This window comes from Lissotriton helveticus, chromosome 1_1 (genome assembly GCF_964261635.1).
Source record: "Lissotriton helveticus chromosome 1_1, aLisHel1.1, whole genome shotgun sequence".
NCBI classification, from domain to species: Eukaryota; Metazoa; Chordata; class Amphibia; order Caudata; family Salamandridae; genus Lissotriton; species Lissotriton helveticus.
In genome coordinates, this window is record NC_136057.1 from 17,212,114 (window position 1) to 17,232,762 (window position 20,649).

The 20,649-nt window shown below is 48.1% G+C and overlaps 1 protein-coding gene across 2 annotated transcripts in view; it reads left to right on the forward strand.

The window, feature by feature from the left end:
* The window catches only part of LOC144811516 (glutathione S-transferase P-like), a 71,555-nt gene extending 54,293 nt beyond the window's left edge, over positions 1-17,262 (forward strand). For both annotated transcript variants that reach the window (XM_078673865.1, XM_078673873.1), the window contains 2 exons: positions 2,011-2,112; positions 16,966-17,262. In XM_078673865.1, coding sequence (XP_078529991.1) covers positions 2,011-2,112; positions 16,966-17,154 — 291 coding nt within the window. In that variant the 3' untranslated portion in view covers positions 17,155-17,262. The remainder of the gene's footprint in view (positions 1-2,010; positions 2,113-16,965) is intronic.
* Positions 17,263-20,649: the final 3,387 nt, after the last annotated feature.

Consider the following 20,649-nt stretch of genomic DNA (forward strand, 5'->3'; position numbering starts at 1 on the left):
CGTATTCAAAACTGCAAGCTGCGTTTGTGAATCAGGCCCCTCCCTTTTAAATATTAGTAAGACAACCATATTATTTTGGCCTTGTAGCCCACAAGGTATTGTGCATGGTATTTAAAAGTAGGACAGGTAGAAAATGAATGTTAATATGTCCTACAGTGACAAGGCCCAAAAAGCTAGTTTAATTGTGGCAGGCCTACCTGTCCTATGTAGAAATCCACAGTGCATATTTAAAATATTAATACTGCTGACTCTGAAAAAGGACAAGTTATGAACATTAAAAAAAGCTGAAGCGGACATTCCTTAAAAGAATCGCATCCGACCAGGGGAAGCTGGACCTAGACTAGATTTTGTTGTTGCCCTCTGCCTGACACCCAGAGAGTCTCTAAGTGCCTCTCTTATGCTCCTTAGCAGTGTACTCCTATGGTTGGTATACATTGGTGTTAATAGAATGCAAAACTAGCTTTGAAGCAATGAGGCACTGAACATTTCATGAGGTATTAAGAAAGAGTAGTAGATTGTGTACATCAAGTGGAGATTACACAAATACATCTTACACATTTAGGCGGATGTTTGACGGTACAACGCGGTATAAAACACCGCAGACCATCACAAGGCAGGTTTTACAACGCAAGTCGTCACCACGACTTGCGCTGTAGGGTGCTGGATTTAGGAATAGTAAGATTTACTATTCCAACACCAGCCTACGTACAGTAGGGAAGGTGCTGGAATAGTAAATCTACTATTCCTTAGCCTTGAGCGCCCTCCAGCGCAAGTTGTGGTAACGACTTGCGTTGTGAAACCCACGTTGTAATCGCACTGCGGTGTCATTACCGCGTTGTAAAGGCTATTCCCCCCATTTAGGCACATGTATATGAAAGTGATTTTGCCAGAATCACACAATGGTAAGTTGAGCTGGTGATGCTGGGATTTGGACCTGGGTCTCAAGGTTCCAAAGGCGGCAGGTTGAGCCACCAGGCCACATATCCACCCATTGTGTGTTTTTTTGAGCACCAAAAGAAGTTTGGGAACTTTTTCAAAACTTTTGATCCAGAGCTCCAAGGGGAGTGACTGATTAAAGTATCCAACCAACAGTTCCGCACCGTCAGGCTGGTTTTCAAGTTTGACTTGAGCAGAGAAGAAGTTTTTTTTCAGAAAAATAACATAGTCCCTTTTCAGATTGGAACTCGGAAACATTTTGGAACTTCCATAATTCCAGGTACTAGTGGGACCAATATACTTGGTGTGTCCGACCCATGCTCCTTTGTGGTCGGCCTCAAATCGTGCCCATGTCTGCTCCACCACGACCATTGACAGCCATTCACTTAAATCTCTTTCACTAAAATCTTTAAAAAATCATCTGCAGTTCCACCTAATGGATTTTTGTCATTGGGTGTCATTTTCTTTGTTACCTTTTGCTCTATTTTTCTAAATTGAATTTGGATTTTTATATTTTGGGGTTTACCACTTTGTAACTGGTTTGGAACTTCTAAGTGCTTTACACATTGTCTCTAAGTTAGGTCTGTCTGCTCTGTGCCACAGCTACCAATAGATGAGCTCAGGGTAAATGACTGGAATCTTTTCCTGGACCTAACATGATAGTGACTTTATCACTTGTGGGGGACACCCAAGCACCAAAAAAAATACACTCACAACCACCAACAGGGTCCATGCCCGCCCAGTAGGATATGCCAGTGCTCCCACAGTCCAGACCACAAAAGCAGAGAGGGATGTTCCACATCAGTGGGTTTTATCTCGGTAATATTTAATCCCCCAGATCACTGCAGGGTCCCACTGAAGTACATCCAACCCTAATGCCACTGCCCTGGAGATAAACGCATACTAGGAGGGCCCTGTTGAATCTGTTTCCACAGCCTCAAGTGCATTCGGTATAAAACTCAAGCAAAAAGGCTCAAACTGTGATGAGCACAACTGTTCCACCATGGTGTGCCTCGTGCATCGTTCGCCCTACAGGGGGCGCCGTGTTCTAATATTATTGATCTCTCACTGCAGGAAACCGGAAGAGAAAAGTTCATCGCAGACCTGCCCAATCAGCTGCGCCCGTTCGAACGCATCCTCTCTGAACATCCAGGGGGCTTTGTCGCAGGAAGTCAGGTAAGAGCAGTGGTAGAACAGGGGTGAGGGGAAGCTGGGATTATCAATGCCTCACAGACATGCACTGACATTAGGGCTCACTGCAGAGTGGGGCCCCCATGTGCTGCAGGGGCTACAGGTGGCTGCCCTGTGCCTATGAGTAGGAGGGTCAGAAGAGGAAATGGCACCATCCGAAGTGCACATGAGCCCCCTCTAGTGACAGAAAGTGGGAACTGCATCTGAGAGGCCTGGAGTTCTGCTGACTGGGCAGCAGGGGCGCCTCTTTCCAGTTCCTTGTCTGGTTGTGAGGGGGCGATGACAAAACATAAAAAACATCTGTATATTTATTAACCAGGGCAGAGAGCCTCAAGAGGAGTGTGGATGAGAGATTTCTTGACAATAGTGCCTTTCACAGCCAGTGCATGGTTGCGACCGGCCGAGTGACACACACAAGATTGGCCTTGGATCCTGTCACACCCACTGCATGGAGGCGACAGACCCAGTGACGGACACAAGATGGGCCTTGGAGCCTGTCACACCCATTGCATGGAGGCGACAGACCCAGTGACGGACAAGATGGTCCCTTGGAGCCTGTCACACCCACTGCATGGAAATGACAGATCCAGAGACAGATACAAGATTGACTTTGGAGCCTGTCATGCCCACGGCATGGAGGTGACAGACTCAGTGACACACAAGATGGGCTTCGGAGCCTGTCACACACACTGCATGGAGGCGACAGACCCAGTGACACACACTAGAGGGGCCTTAGAGCCTGTCACACCCACTGCATGGAGGAGACAGACCCAGTGACAGAAACAAGAGCAGCCTTGGAGCCTGTCACACACACTGCATGGAGATGACAGACCCAGTGACACACACTAGAGGGGCCTTAGAGCCTGTCTCACACACTGCATGGAGGCGACAGACCCAGTGACACACACGAGATGGGTCCTGGAGCCTGTCACACCCAATGCATAGGGGAGACAGACCCAGTGACACACAGTACCAATATGTATTACTACCTAAGGACTATAGGGCCATATGTATCAACATCCTCATTTGCGATTCTCAAATAGCGATTTTTTAGAAATCGCTATTTGAGAATTGCAAATAGGGATGTATGTAAGAAATCACAATTTATTTGCGATTTCTTAATATTTCTTACTTGCGATTAGCAAAATGCGAATCGCAATTAAGTAATACTTTCGCATTCATTTCTATGGGCCAGGAGGCCCATAGGAATGAATGGGAAGTTATTCTCAATTTGCGATTCGCAATTTGAGACTCGCAAATTGAGAATAATTTCAAGGGTGCAGGGGTGTCAAAAGGACACCATACTGCACCCCTGAAATAAGCATGGGTGCACATGTGTTGCACATACGTGCCCTTAAGGCATGTATGTGCTTCACATTGCTCTTTGAAAAATGCAAAAAAGTGAATTTTTCAAAGAAATCGCAAATTACCACCAACTTGACGTTGGTGGTAATTTGCGAATTCTTAAGGCCAAATTGCACTTTTTTGGTGCAAAATTTGCGATTGGTGCAAAATGTGCGATTCCTTAAGTGCAATCGCAAAATAAGGAATCGCAAATTTTGCGATTCTTTATTTTGTCTTAATACATACCCTTTGGCAAAATTGCATTCGCAAACGCCGAAATTCTGCGAATTTCGGCGTTTGCGGATGCAATTTTGCTTGTTACATATGGCCCACAAGTGTTTTTCCATCTGACAGCCACAGTTAAAGCGTTCTACGCTTATTGACATTTTTCATGGACTTTGTACTTATCCACATCAAGCTGGAGTGTTCTCACTACAATTTTCTGGCAGCTGTTTCCTATCCATGTTAGTCTGCCGGCTGTAGGAAAATGTTTCTGTGGAGGAGCTGTCTGAATTCTACATTGTGTAAGTAAAGTTATTTCTTGTTGCACTTTGCGCAATGGAAATTCCATTTTGTCCACACCTTGAAGAGGTTCTCTGTGTGATTGGTAACAGGTAACCTATCGAGACGTGTGTCTAGTTGCACAGTTATCAATGGCGTATTCACTGGTACGTAAATTTCACCACGTTGTGTTTTTGTTTTTACTGTGTCTATCAGCCAACATATCGTCTGACGCCGTGCCTATTGTCGCGCTTCTAGCGACTGGGGTGGGACATTGCAGGTAAGGCAAGCTTTGTCCATTATTACTCTCTTTCTTTGAGACCTGCCTGCTTTGTGGAAGTTTAACCGCTGCTTTGCCGTCTGAAAATGAGCCAGAAGACGGTTAAAGTGCGCGCATTCTTACCACTCCGTACAATGCGTGCCGCCATGCTTTCCCTCTATGCACCTGCATATACTGATCATGTGCGCAGTGTTGTATTAGCTGCATGCCTTGCGGTGAAGGGGAATTAAGGGGCATATTATCAAGGCAGGCGAAATGAAATTATCGCCGTTTGCCGCAAAGCGCGATAATTTCATCACCCTATTAGCAAGCTGTCGCTAACATCAGTCCTGTATGGCCTGGAGCTTGCTCTCCAATGGTTGAACTTGACCCCCACTTACTAGGTGGCCCAAGTACACAACCTTGCACTGCCCTATCTGGCACTTGGTAGCCTTGATAGTCAGGCCTGCCTTTTGCAGGGCCTCCAGAACCTTCTTCAGGTGGATCAGGTGATCCTCCCAGGTAGAGCTAAAGACAGCAATATCATCCAGATATGCTGCACAAAAGTCATCCAACCCAGAAAGGACTTGATTCACCAACATTTGGAAGGTGGCAGGTGCATTCTTCAAACCAAAGGGCATCACCACAAACTGATAATGTCCACTGGGGGCAGAGAATGCTGTTTTGGCCTTAGACTCCTCAGCTAACCTGATTTGCCAATAGCCAGCTGTCAAATCAAATGTGCTCAGATATGTGGCAGAAGCCAGCTTATCAATGAGCTCATCTGCCCTTGGAATGGGATGAGCATCTGTCCAAGTGACAGCATTGAGCCCTCTATAGTCCACACACAATCTAATTTCTCTCTTTCCATCTTTGGTATGAGGTTTTGGCACAAGGACTACTGGGCTGGCCCAGGGGCTCTCTGATGGCTCAATCACTCCAAGGTCTAACATTTTCTGCACCTCAGCCTTTATACAATCCCTGACATGGTCAGGTTGCCTGTAGATTTTATTCTTCACAGGCAGACTGTCCCCACTATCCACCACATGGGTGTACCAGTTAGTTTGACTGGGTGTAAGTGAAAACATGTGTCTATGGGCTTGCAGAACCTGTCTGCAGTCCATCTGTTGCTGGTCAGTGAGGCTGCCTGCCAAGGCTACTCCTTCTACTGAGCCATCATCAGGGTTTTGGGAAAGCAGGTCTGGGAGAGGGTCACTCTCTTCCTCCTGATCCCCATCTGTAGCCATGAGTAAACCCATGCTTTCACTGTCAACAAATGCTTTCAAACTGTTCACATGGAGCACCCTGTGGGGGCTCCTAGGGGTTCCAAGATCCACCAAGTAGGTGACCTCTCCCTTCTTTTCCAGTATGGTGTAGGGTCCAGACCATTTGTCCTGGAGAGCTGCTGGGCCCACTGGCTCCAACACCCACACCTTCTGCCCTGGCTGGTACTCAGTCAGAACAGCTTTTTGGTCATGCCAAGCTTTTTGTAATTCTTGACTGACCTCCAGGTTTTTGGATGCTTTCTCCATGTATTCAGCCATCCTGGAGTGGAGACCAAGTACATAGTCCACAATATCAAGTTTAGGCTTTTTGAGAGGTAACTCCCATCCTTCCTTCACAAGACACAATGGACCCCTCACAGGGTGGCCAAACAAAAGTTCAAAAGGGCTGTAGCCAACCCCCTTCTGTGGGACCTCTCTGTAAGCAAAGAGTAAGCAGGGTAAAAGGATATCCCATCTACGCCTGAGCTTTTCAGGTAATCATTTTATCATTCCCTTTAGGGTCTTGTTGAATCTCTCCACAAGCCCATTGCCCTGAGGATGATAGGGTGTGGTGAACGTATAGTTCACACCACACTCTTTCCACATTGCTTTTAAGTATCCAGACATGAAGTTAGTACCTCTATCTGAAAGTACCTCCTTTGGAAAGCCCACCCTGGAGAAAACTCCAAGTAAGGCCCTTGCCACAACAGGAGCTGTTGTGGTCCTCAGGGGAATTGCCTCTGGGTACCTGGTGGCATGATCCACTACCACCAGTATAAATCTGTGCCCAGATGCTGTTTGGGGATCCATTGGTCCAACAATGTCAATCCCAGCTCTCTCAAAGGGCACCCCCACCACAGGTAGAGGTATAAGGGGGGCCTTTGTGGTGCCACCTGATTTGCCACTGGCTTGGCAGGTGACACAGGAGCGACAAAACTCCTTGGTATCTTCTGACATGTGAGGCCAGTGAAAGTGGGGGACGAGCCTGTCCCAAGTCTTGTTCTGGCCTAAGTGTACTGCAAGGAGAATATCATGGGCCAAGGTTAGAAAGAAGCCCCTAAATTGCAGAGGTATAACCAACCTCCTGGTTGCACCAGGCTTGGGGTCTCTAGCCTCTGAATAAAGGAGTCCATCATCCCAATAAACTCTATGGGTACCTTGAGCATTCCCAGCAGCCTCAGCAGCAGCTTGCTGTCTGAGGGGTTCAAGTGAAGGGCAAGTCAACTGAGCCTGCCCCAGGTCTGCCCTTGAGGGTCCCCCTGTCCCCAGAAACGCAACCTGATCAGGTTCAAGCTCTTCAGAGACAGTCTCCTCTTAGATCACAGAATCACCCTCCTGTGAGGTCTGATCCTCAACCTGGGGCAAGTGAGAAGTCACTGCCTTGACCCTCTTGCTCCTTCTCTTGGGTTGTGGTTGGTCTATTGTTTCAAGATCCACCACAGGTTCAGGTAGGCACTTCTTGGCCTGGGACCTGGTTACAGCAAGGACATGGGCTGAAATCCCTACCATTTCTGCATGAGTCCTGTGCTCCACTTCTGACCATAAGGATTCCTCAAGATCATTGCCCAACAAACAATCAGCTGGCAGGTCTGCACTAACAACAACTTTCTTGAGGCCAGTTACCCCTCCCCAGGAGAAGTTAACAAAAGCCACACTGTGTGTAGTAGTGGCATTGCTTGCATTGGTCACTAGGTAATTCTCACCTAGTATCATCTGTTCAGGGTCCACAAAGTTAGGTGTCACCATAGTGACACTGGCACAAGTGTCCCTGTAGGCCTGAGCCAGCTTCTCATTAATTAAAGGCGTCTGCCTGTACTTGCCCAAGTTATTAGGACTTATAGCAGAGGACATGGCTATGTCCCCCTCACAGATCAGAACTGCCTGAGTAGGGACTCTGACTAAGCTAGTTTCCATCTCAGTACCCAGGGTTAACCCTACTATAGCCTTGGGTTGTGCACTACCACTGATAACTGTACTAAGGGGTGCAGGTGTCTTAGGGACTGCAGTGGTAGGGGCTGGATTTCTCTTAGTGCATTCACTTCCCCAATGAGAAGTGGACTTGCAAAAGTTGCACCAAGGTTTCTTTGGGCCATCATTCTTCTTTTTTTTCTTGTTACCATTCTGGGAACCACCCTCCTTATTACTATTTTGGGGGCCTGTAGAAGACTTCTGGTCTTTTTCTTTCTTATCTCCACCCTTCTGGTCTGCTTTCTTCTGATCACCTCCTTGGTTCTGGGGTATCTGCTTAACCCTTGTTCTGACCAATTTGTCTGCCTTCTTTCCCAATTCTTGGGGAGAGGTCAGATCAGAGTCTACAAGGTGTTGATGCAACAGCTGGTTTGTACAGTTATTAAGGATCTGGTTTCTCATTTTAAGATTGTACAATCCTGTATAGTCTGAAACTTTACTTCCCTGCAACCAACCCTCCAGAGCCTTAGTGGCACAATCAACGAAATCAGTCCAGTCTTGAGTCTGTGCTTTTTGGGTGTCTCTGAACAACAACCTGTATTGATCAGTGGTTAGGCCAAACCCTTCAATAAGAGCACTCTTCAAGACAGAGTAGTTTTTAGCATCGTCAGGTCTAACTGTGAGGAGCCTGTCTCTCCCTTTCTCAGAAAAGGAAAGCCACAAGATTGCTGCCCACTGATCTTGGGGGACCTGCTGTACCATTCAAGCCCTCTCAAGAGCAGTTATCCATTTGTGGATATCATCCCCAGCTCTGTAGGGGGCACAATCTTACTCAGGTTTCTATGATCATTGGACCTATCTTTATCCCTGGGGATAATGCTGCCACGAGTGGGAGTCTCCCCACTCAATCTCTGCTCTCTTGCCAGAGCAAGTCTAGCTTTGGCCAGGGCTAATTCCTCTCTCTCTATCTGGAGATTAACTGCTCTCATCCTGGCTTTATGCTCTCTTCTTTGAGGGGAAGTCATTCCTCTCTGTGATTCCCTTGAGGCACTAGAAATGTGAGAATCCCTGGAAGGGCTTCTCTCTCTCCTATTGCCTGGGAGAATTCGGTTATGTACTCTGGGGAGGTGCTGGCCCTCTCCATTTCCATGTAGGTCCAAGTTGGCTTGGCTAAGCCTTACCACTGGTACCTGGGTATCCCCTTGACCATGATCGGACTCTTCACCTTCTGATTCAGGGTCTACTTCCTCATTGTCTACTTCTGGGGAGGTGTTCTCATTATCTAGGGGGTTCACTCCTTCTCCTGACACTGAGGGAACTATTCTGTTTCTCTCAAGATCATCCGTTTCTAGGATGGCTATCATGATAGGAATGGTTGGGTTGTGACCCTTTCTCAGCTTCCTTGCCGTGCACAAGGCACTCAAGTCTCTGTGGCTGAATTTGTCATAGTTGGAGGTTGCCTGTGGAGGGTCAACCGTCACAGGTAGAGAGCCTGTAGCTTCACCTGTGCCAGACATGACTCTAGTGAGGTGTAAGTGATGCACTTACCTACACTAAGTGTTTTCCTACTGTCCCTTGCTAGTGAGTTGTAGTCAGGGTGTGCTAAGCCCTTCTACCTACAACCACATAGTTCAGTAGAACTTAAATATGCTAAGCTTTTATTTATATGTACCTAGAGGTACTTAATGTGATCTTTCAATTTGATATAAGATTGCAAAGGTAAAACAACAGCAAAGCTTGAATCCGTACCGCTGCTCAGCAATGTGAGAAGTTGGCCTGATGTATGATGTCTCCAGTTCTGGGGGCACCTTATATCAGTCCAAACAATCCCTTATGGTGGTGGTTGTAAGTCAACCTTATAGACAAGCTATCCTAGGGGTAGCATGGAGTAAGCAGCCTAAAGGCTTAACTTCAGAGGGGGAGTGAAGCAAGCTGTTTTACCATATACAATCCCATAATACCAAATGAAGGGACACCACACAAGTTATATATTATCAAAATATATGTATTTATTCTTAGAATAATCCCCACTACTCTTTATGAGCAATGAAGCACAAGCGTTTAAATAAAAGCACAGTTTAACATAGACAAGTTGCACGTTTTGGATGAGGTCGGTGGCCACTCAAACCATATATCAAAAAAGTGGTATAACAATCACTAATCAATCTGGGGTAAGGCCTAGGGCCTTTGGAATCTCTTGGACTACGATGCACTAACAGCAGTTAGGGCGGGAGTAGCCCGCGGGATTCGAGTGCAGTGCCTAAAGCACAAGCTTGCACCAATGTAAAGTCAATGGTGCGTAAAAGTTATCGAGTTACAGTTTTAAGAGTCTTCCGACTGGGCTAGAAGGACAAAACTTTAGACTTAGACACTAGAGGTGTAAAACACTACAGGAGCCCCGGCGTTCAAGAGTTACCTCACCCACAGGAAGCGGGTGCACAGGTGCAAAGGTGTGTCGGGTTTCGTCACGAAGATCTAGGGTGCCTTGAGATGAAGATGCTGCAGGCGTCCAGAAGAGAAGTGTCCGGTGCGATCCAAGGGTGGATCGAAGTTGTAGAGTACCTGAAAGCAGAGGGGACAGAGTCTGGGTCACTAGCCAGTGACCAGGAAACAACCAGGAAGGAACCAGGCAATGTCGGGCGCAATCAGGTCAATGTCGTGTAGCTTCTCTCCACTGCCACATGGTCTCTGGGGCACCGAGGATGGCCTGGAGTGAATCACGAGCTGTCCCACAAAGGCTCTTGCTGTTGGCGGTGTCAGCTTCAAGATCAGAGTCAACAAGCCTTGGCAAAGGCAACCCATGCAGGATTCAAAGATGGCTTAACACTCGGACCAGCAAGGTCTGAGCGGGCGCTCCTTTTTAGGGGAGCGAGTGCCAGTCTGGAGCAACCAGACTAGCTGTGTAAATTCAAGGTTTCGTCGGTACTGGGGCCACTAGCCAACAGGCAAGCGACCAGACCAACGCGTCGAGCAGAAAAATGAAAAGGGCCCCACGCAGCACTCGTCGAGTGTGGAGGGGTGAGCTTCAGTGCACAAGCTGCTTGGGGCTGGAATTCTAAGACTCCAATGTACAGATTTGAGGGGGGCTTGGATGCTGCACGTTCAGCGCTTCGTTGTTTCTCCAAGATGGCCGCTCCCACGCTTCAGGTCGCCTCCACGGGTCTCAGCTCTGCAGGGACTGTGGATCGGGCTGTTAGAAAGCAGGCACGCTAGGTCTTGTTGATCTCTGTCGCTCGAGTTCCGGCGGGAACTGCAACAAAACAAACGTCGAGGTGCTGGATGGTGCCTGTTTGCACAGGGTGGTCACTCCTTGACCACAAGGGAGATTCTTCAGTCTTTCACGAGGAGTGGTATGTCGAAGGGTCCAGAGTTTTGTTTCATAAGTTTCAGTCAGGATAATCTGATGTGCATTGGCACAGCTCCTACTTTTAAGTCGAGTCAAGGGGCTGGATTACCTGCTAGGTCCCTCCTATGGGTGGGACCTGGGAAGGGGGTGGTTACACCCCTTTCCCTTTGTCCAGCTTCTCGCCAAGACTGGGGCAGGAGTGCCCCAGAACCGGTTTGACTGGAATCTGCCCAGGGACACCTTGTGCGCCCCAGGCAGTGTCTAGTTTCATTCAACCCTCCCTGCTACAATCCACTATCTCCTGTCTGGGGTGGTGTGACACCTCCCTGTGACAGGAAACCCTTTGTCTAGGCATCCTCTGCCAAGTTTCGGTCAGCAGCAGGAGGTCAGACATGTGTTTGTGGCAGCAGCATCCATTTTGTGATGCTGGGGCTCTGGTTAGGATTAACCGCGTTTTAGTAAAGTAACATGCCTGCAGCCTCTAGAAGGGTGGGATGCTATCCCCATTACCAGGACTGGCAAGGGGATAGTATTCCAATGTGTATGACACCAAACACGACATGTTTTGATAAAGCCAAACCAGAGTTGCAATAAACGTAAGGATTATAATGCACTTAAGAGTATATGGTATGGCAGTATCACTGGAACAGCATTAAGGAATTTGTCCCAACACTGCAGTCAGGCTCAAGTCATGCTAGAGCACCATCTCACATAAAACCAAGCACTCTGCCTCCAGGCCTGTAAAGGCCTGCCATAGGAGTGACTGATAGGTATAGATGTGTCCAGATATAGGTTTAGACATCGGTATACTACATCCAAGCAAGGGGTGAGTACACCACCTTGCCCCAGCTGTGGGAACAGCCAGTTGTGTCGATTTAAGTACCAGCCAGGGGTGGCAAAAGATATGCTGCAGCCCCTGGTAGGCCTTGGATGCACCTATGCCCTTGGCACCTAGGGTGCACTGGATAGGGGCTGACAAGGTGTCCAGTACCAAATTGGTTATGTACCTATAGTACATGTCTGTGAATTTAGAGAGAGAACAGCAGGCTGGGGGTCTGATTAGCAGGCCCACAGCCACATTAAGTCGAAAACCAGTGAAGCAAAAAGCAAAAATTGGGGTGACCATAGGATAGCAGACCCTACTCTCCTACACTAGGTGAAGGTCATTGGATTTCAGTCACATTCTTGCTTACACTTCTGCCCTCACACAGGGTGTGTCTTATGGGTTATAGTCCCATTACTACATTTCACATTATGTGACCTCTACATTGGGATTGTCCCTACACGGGCTATCACATTAGGGGTCTTAATCCCATTAGCTGTCATTTTCTTAATATGTCATGCTTACGCAATTTTACATTGTTGAACATACTACGTTATTCTCTTACTCATTTTATTATCATTATGAAAGTGGGGGAAGTAGACTTATACTCTTTTGTATTTTATTTTCTCTTTCTCTATTTTCTCACCTGTTCTGTTCTCCTCGTGATGTTACACATTCTTTGCATCCTTGTTATCTGGACTACTATTGGTTGTTACAAATGGGGGTGGGGTCGCACACTACTCACACACCGGCGGTGTCGCCCCTAAGGACTCTGGTCAATGTAGTAAAGTGTTTGCGATGCATCATCTTTCGATCTTCTGCTATCTTCGCTGTCTTCGCCATCCCTGGACACGTGTTTCGGGGTATCATTCCTCGTCAGCAGGTATAGGCCGTGTACTGGGGTTGCCGATGGCTGCCAATATCTGTTAGGTATAGTACCACTCAGGCGCGTAGGTGCGGGATCCAAGGCTCGTCAGCCCACTGCTCACGGGAGCTTTAAAGTTACAAATGGGGGTGGGGTCGCACACTACTCACACACCGGCGGTGTCGCCGCTAAGGACTCTGGTCAATGTAGTAAAGTGTTTGCGATGCATCATCTTTCGATCTTCTGCTATCTTCACTGTCTTCGCCATCCCTGGACACGTGTTTCGGGGTATCGCCCCTCGTCAGCAGGGATAGGCCGTGTACTGGGGTTGCCGATGGCTGCCAATATCTGCCAGGTATAGTACCACTCAGGCGCGTAGGTGCGGGATCCCAGGCTCGTCAGCCCACTGCTCACGGGAGCTTTAAAGTTACAAATGGGAGTGGGGTCGCACACTACTCACACACCGGCGGTGTCGCCCCTAAGGACTCTGGTCAATGTAGTAAAGTGTTCACGATGCATCATCTTTCGATCTTCTGCTATCTTCGCTGTCTTCGCCATCCCTGGACACGTGTTTCGGGGTATCACCCCTCGTCAGCAGGGATAGGCCGTGTACTGGGGTTGCCGATGGCTGCCAATATCTGCCAGGTATAGTACCACTCAGGCGCGTAGGTGCGGGATCCCAGGCTCGTCAGCCCACTGCTCACTGGAGCTTTAAATTTACAAATGGGGGTGGGGTCGCACACTACTCACACACCGGCGGTGTCGCCCCTAAGGACTCTGGTCAATGTAGTAAAGTGTTCGCGATGCATCATCTTTCGATCTTCTGCTATCTTCGCTGTCTTCCCCATCCCTGGACACGTGTTTCGGGGTTTCACCCCTCGTCAGCAGGGATAGGCCGTGTACTGGGGTTGCCGATGCTTGCCAATATCTGTTAGGTATAGTACCACTCAGGCGCGTAGGTGCGGGATCCCAGGCTCGTCAGCCCACTGCTCACGGGAGCTTTAAAGTTACAAATGGGGGTGGGGTCGCACACTAATCACACACCGGCGGTGTCGCCACTAAGGACTCTGGTCAATGTAGTAAAGTGTTCACGATGCATCATCTTTCGATCTTCTGCTATCTTCGCTGTCTTCGCCATCCCTGGACACGTGTTTCGGGGTATCACCCCTCATCAGCAGGGATAGGCCGTGTACTGGGGTTGCTGATGGCTGCCAATATCTGCCAGGTATAGTACCACTCAGGCGCGTAGGTGCGGGATCCCAGGCTCGTCAGCCCACTGCTCACAGGAGCTTTAAAGTTACAAATGGGGGTGGGGTCGCACACTACTCACACACCGGCGGTGTCGCCCTAAGGACTCTGGTCAATGTAGCATTCTTTGCTTCCTTGTTATCTGGACTACTATTGGTTGTTAGTCTTCCCTTGTCTCTAGTCTTTCCCTCTAGTCTTTCCCTCATTGTAGTTTCTTCCTATTTCTTCCCTGTGTAGGGGGAACTCCTTCCTTGTCCATTTTGTGTGTCTTGGGGAAGTCTGGTGTGTAGGTTGTGTTGTGCCTTGTCCTTCCTTCCTTGCTTGCCTGGCCTGTGGGTATGGTTGGGGGTAGTCTGTGGTGTGTCTATGTCTTTCTGTTCACTTGTTGTTTATTCAGCATTATCACTGTTTTTATCTCCATTCTAACTCTTTGTTGGAGAGTATGCGTCATTTCTTTTCATGTTTATTTACCCTTCACTTTGTCCACGTTTACTTTCACCTATCTCTTCGCTCTCTCCTATTCGGTCACTTCTTTGCATCCGTATTGTATTTGTTGTTGGTGAGTTTGGGTCTTTCACATTTGTGTATGCTTGCTCTTTGCTTCCTCCTCATCTTCTTCCACCTGTCTCTTCACTCTGCCTTTCTTGTTCTCTTTGCTCTGACATTTACTCTGTTCCAGGGTTGTTCTTCTTAGTTATTTCTTCCTTGGTTCTCTCCCGTAACAAATCATTCAAATACAGGACTTGTGCTTCTCTTGTGGAAGGAAAGGGGTTATGTAGCATTCTACCCTTGTTATTGTTATGTGATTTACACCTCTTGCTCACCCAGTGTCTGTGCTCTATAGAATGTTGGAGTCGTGATGTGCCTTGGAATGCTGGGACACAGGGAGGTGAAGGGACAGTGGAGCGTGGGCTGAGCAGCAGGCCAGCTGCTCCTGGTGGGGCTCCCCTTCATAACTCAACTACCTGCTGTCTGGAACTATTCAACTTGTTACCTGCTTGAATAAATCACCTGTAATTACAACTTACCTGTGTGAACCTCCTTACTACACTGTCCCTGGCACAGCGTGGAGGTGACAGACCCTGAACACTAGTGAGAGAGACGGGGACCTCACTGCCCAGAGAGTGAAAGAGACACAGAGGAATCTTTGTAGGCATGGAATCTACCTGTCTCTGGCACAGACCTCACTGCCCAGAAGGTAGTAGTGTAATCCACCTATCTGAAGCATGAACGTATTGCGAATAAAATCAGCGATGGTTTAAATATTTGAATTAGTGCCAGACACTAGTAATTACTCTCAGTCTGTTCTGTTCAAGTGCTTAATTTGAGCCGGTGGTTTCTGGGGCTTGGCAGCATCACTTAATTGTCATCACCAGCACTTAGGTCACTCTGGCACTTGGTGGCGCTGTTTGTCTAATTAAGAGATGAGCAGATGGGTAGTAGTTGTGTTGCTACTGTCAGTGGCGGAGCTGGCAGGGGCAATGGGTGGTGCAAGTTACAGTGTTCTCCTGACGAGGGCAATGACACTTATTTGTTTACAAATTAAGCATTGTTCCTGACCATGCCACTCCAGACTGGGACTGCGACTATGCAAATCACACTTGATCTTGCCCCAAAGTAGCATCTACTCAGAACTGCTAGGCCATATCTGATCTGCAAAGGAGCACACACACAACCCAGACTGGTCTTTTCCTTGTTTGGTGTCAATAGTGATGTGTGCAGGGCCAGATTGGCCATTCTGTCCCAGTGGGCTGCCAGATTAGGGGGCTGCGTTCAGAGCAGGAGAGGCTGCCATGACCCAAGCACACCCCACAGCCCCACTCCACTCAAGGCTCCTGGAGTCTGGGTCCGGGTTGAAGTCCCTTGTGGAGACTGATTTTGGTTTCGAGTCCGGCTCTGGTGGGGCAGCTCGAGTGCCAGACCTCAGCGAGGTGAGATACCAGAAAATGTGGACAAAATATCTCCTGACATAAATATTGGAAGTCATAAATATAATTTGCAAAAATATTGCCACATTGGAGGTAGTAATAAAACGTTTCTACCCAAAAGGACAGAGCTTTTGTTAATGAATTGTAGGACCCGGTATTTATATCAGATCATATTTTTGACTATATTATTCTGACATACAAAGGTGAGCAGCCATCACAACGCAGGCATTACCACGCGCTGGCATTACTACGCTGCTTTTACAACGCAAGTCGTTTCAACGACTTGCACTGGAGGGCGCTGTTGGAAAAGGAATAGTTTAATTTTCTATTCCTACACCTTCCCTACTGTAACGTGGGCTGGAGTTGGAATAGAAAATTAAACTATACCACTATCCAGCGCTTACAGCGCAAGTCGTTGTAACGACTTGCGCTGTAAAAACAGCGTCGTAATGGCACGCGGGGTAAAAGCCCGCGTTGTAATGTCATACAACTCATAGAGACCACTTGAAGAGCGTCTGTGGGTACTCATCACACAGGGTTTATTAAAACAGGGGATGATGCGACAGAGAGGTCTTGTCCTGATTTGAGTCTGTCTAGCTCCTTCTCAGCCATGGAGCTCTTCTTTTCCCGGCATTGAGCATGGAGCACTGGAGAGTCAAACACAGGGTCAGATTCATCATTGCATTGCGTTGCCCTTGAGTCACGCAGGACGTCACAAGGGCAACCCAAGGCCACCTTGCCTGGCCCTGAGGGGCTTGGTAAATGTGGAGTAACGCAAGGAAGTGCAGAGTAGCGAGGTGGGGTGAAGGGGCGTTCTGCCATGGGCTGCATGAGTTTTCAGGGTGGCGGACCCCCCCCTTACTCTTACATGCAGCTGGGTGGGGCGACAAAGGTAGGGTCCGCCACGGGCTGCAAAAGGCCTAGCTATGCCACTGTTATGCAGTACTCTTAGAAAGAGGGAGCAGCCTCTAAGGATTGTTTTTGTGCCGGAAGGTGTCCCTTAATGTACAAAAAACATCCTGCCTGCAACACAAGCACCCTTGCACCACAGCGCCTCACCTCCCTGCCCAGAGGAAAAACAGATAGTGTGGACTTCCAGTCCATGGCATCTGTCACTCCTGCAGCGCTCACCTCACTGGCCAGAGAGCAAAAGAGGCAGTGTGGACTCCTGTCCATGGAGTCTGTCCCTCCTGTGGCCCTCCCCTCACTGCCCAGCAAGCGCAAGAGACAGAAAGAGCCCAATGTCCATTCACTCTGTTATTCTACTCAACGCATGTGGGTGGCTGCTGGTTGGGTTTCTGGTCATGGAGTCTCTTACAGGTTTGTTCACTGCTCTGTTTTCTCCCCACAGATCTCATACGCAGACTATTACCTCCTGCACGTCCTCTATGTGCACACGAAGCTCATCCCAGGGTGCCTCAGTGATTTCCCACTCCTCAGGGCCTTCGTAGCGAAGATGAATGCCCGCCCAAAAATCAAGGCTTACCAGGAGAGCGACGCCTGCAAGAAACGCCCTGCTCACCGCAAGGACAAGCTGTGAAACCCTCAATGGCAGAACATCTGTGGATCAGAGGAGGACATGACTGCACCACAGTGGACCTTCTTAACTTTTGTATGCCTTCAAAAAATAAACAAATACAAACAGTTATTAGACTGAGGTGTCTACATGTCCACCCTATCCTGCCCTCACCTGCCTAGATCCATCCAACCCTTCAGGGGTCATTGTGCAAAGTGAAGCAATAGTGGTGGCAACTGGTGCACTTGGAAAGTGATGGGGTGTAAGATGCTGCTTGACTCACAGCACAAGAACCAACTTCCCACAGAGCGCTTAAGGTTATGTAATGTTATGTTGAGGAATTTTGATAGAGGGCACGCTCACCAAAGGTTTCTTGGCGCTAAGTGAAAAATTGAATGAGCAGTTATGGGAGTGGGAGGAAAACCGTATTAATAATGGTAGCTTGTTTGACCATTCTTCTGAATGACCTGTGCTCAGTTTCCTTGCGTAGATGGACCAGGAATGAATTCTACAGCTGTGCGGCTTGCATTGAACAGCTGCATCTGCCCATAGCTTTTTCTTTTTGTTACTGGGTATGGTCAGAAGGTTGAAGAAGGATGTCTGGAGACCAAGTGATGGAATTTAGTGTTTGATCCTCTGGGCTACCTAGTGAGGAGAACAGATCTTCAAGGCCTCAGAAATGAGGCAGTAGGTTTTGAATTGAACTCTTTGTTTCACTGGCAGCCAACAGATTTGCTTCAATAGTATGGTAACATGGGGGTTTCTGAGCAGTTTATGGATTAAATTGGCAGCCTCGTTTGATCCACTAGAAGCCTATGGATGGTGGTATCAGGAAGCCACGTCAAGGGGACAGCTGAACTGCTTGAGATATATCTACTAGGAAAGACGTTGCCCTATTCCCCATGGGACCCTGCAGTCCAGCAACCTCCACATGATCGACCATTATATCATGGTCGACCACATCGAAGCAGTGGACAGATCCAGTAAAACCAATGTAGAAGTCTGGCCTCTGTCACCATCCCAACGCAGATCACCGATCGCTGGAAGAATCACAGATTCTGTTCCATGTGCCGGACAGACGCCTGCTTGAAGGGTGTCAAGGTAATCTGAGCTTTGTAGATGACCCCACATTTGCTGAGCCACACTGGCTGCTAAAATGTTTGCAGAAAGGGAAGCAGTGAAATTGGCCTGTAATTGTTTTATTACTCTAAGATCTTCCACTTGTTTCCACCTCGTTCTTAACCTGTTTGCTGCTACGAACGTTCAGCACCAGTGCTTAACGTTCGAAGAAACGGGTGCGTCGGCGTCGGCCGTTGGACGTGCGCAGCACCAGGGAGGTAGCTCGCGCGACATCCAACGGCCGACGGCAGCAGCAGCGAACGGGTTAAAAGATTGGGGGTCTGAGCTGCAGTAAATAAATTAATCCGCGGGGTCTGTGGTGCAGATAATATTGATTTCAAAATTGATAAGGACAAGGATCTAAAGGTGAGCCAGATTTAACTGTTCTCATCAAATCTTTAAGCTGCTCCTCATCAATTAGTTGAAATAGGGTAAACTGATAGGATTTCTGTGCGATTTTCACTATCTTCCCTGTGACTTATTATACATAATGCTTTTTGATTGCTTTTATTATATTTATAGAGACATAATTTAGTTTTATCCAAGAATTCTTGCATGGGGTCATTCTTTGAGTGACTCTTTCTGCAGGTGAGAGGACAGTTGTTGCAATATTATATGGCATGGCTAGAAGACCTTACCATGTAAAAGCGACTCACTACCCAAAAGTGGACTGCGGATTCACACTAGTAATCCTTCTTTAAGTCCTGGTACAGTGGCAAAGAGTAGACAGGCCTAATTAAAAGAACATGTGTTAAGTATTCGACAGCACCAACATTGATGATAAGGAATTGACACAAATCGAAAGAAATCCGACACCAATTTATAAAAACAGAGCTTTTTTTATATAATTTTAGAGACCAGAATGAAGTATGTACAGTTTGCATAGCGGTACAAAAGGGGGTGGTGATGGACCGAGCATCTGAACCAATCAAACACTCACACCCAGTCAACAGATCCGGGTTTAATCCATCACCGTTCTTTAGCCCACTCTGCCACCCCAGTTCAGACATGGCTATATGCAAATCAGTCTGACCCTGTGCCTCATGGGAACAGTCCAGCCCGAACTGCCAAGCCATGTCTTCCCTGGACCGGAATCAAGCTTCCTAGGACCAGTTTCTGGCATTTCAGCCATCTTCAGCCAGGCTTGCTTGAATCCAGTGGCAAAGTGAGCAAGGGACTCAATGTCTGAGCATACCCCGCCAACTTATGGCGACAAAGCAGTACAAAAGGGGGTGGTGATGGACGGAACATCTGAACCAATCAAACACTCACACCCAGTCAACAGATCTGGGTTTAATCCATCACCGTTCTTTAGCCCACTCTGCCACCCCAGTTCAGACATGGCCGTATGCAAATCAGTTTGACCTTGTGCCTCATGGGAACAGTCCAGCCCGAACTGCCAAGCCATGTCTTCTTTGGACCGGAAACAAGCTTTCTAGGACCGGTTTCTGGCATTACAGCCGTCTTCAGCCCGGCTTGCTTGAATCCAGTGGCAAAGTGTGCAAGGGACTCACGTCTGAGCATACCCTGCCAACTTATGGCGAAAAAAGTGGTACAAAAGGGGGTGGTGATGGACGGAGCATCTGAACCAATCAAACACTCACCCCCAGTCAACAGATCTGGGTTTAATCCATCACCGTTCTTTAGCGCAATCTGCCACCCCGGTTCAGACATGGCCATATGCAAATCAGTCTGACCCTGTGCCTCATTGGAACAGTCCAGCAAGACCTGGACTGTTCCCATGAGTCACAGGGCCAGACCCCCTTTTGTACCGCTTTGTACAGTATGCATAACCAGAGTCATAGAATGTACTGTGATCATAAAATCAATACTTTGCAGAACTGTCAAACTTTATCATTGCGGTCAATGGGAGAAATCTCAGGTGGCACTCGGTCACTTGTGGGGTAAGTTGAACGGTGACACTTCCAGTTAAGGGCTTGTGGGTCCGGAGACCATGCCTCGAAAGTCAAAACAATTTTACCTTGCCCTGGGAGTCCTCGTGCAGCGGTGACGTGGCAATCATTGGTGCTGAATGGAAGCCACCGAAGCTATCAAAAACATACTTAACTAAACAGTACTTGCAGGGTGAGTTCAGGGTAGTCCCTTGAAGGTATAGCTTGGAGGGGCCCCTGGACCAGGAATAGCCAGACAGAACAGCTCTGCCGAGCTCGGGCGTCTCACGGGCAGGGGTATACTTGGCTATCTGTGGTTCTGACATGACAACTTCTGGAGGAGAGAGGGAGTATATGTCATCAAACTCCCTAGAACCCACTACTCTTAGGACTTTTTAAGATGACACAGGCCATCCTCAGCTGTACACACCCAGTAGCGCACTCTAGACGTGTAGCTAGCCTTTGGGGAGTGTACACCTCCTGCGTACCTAATTTACCGCCTGTTCAC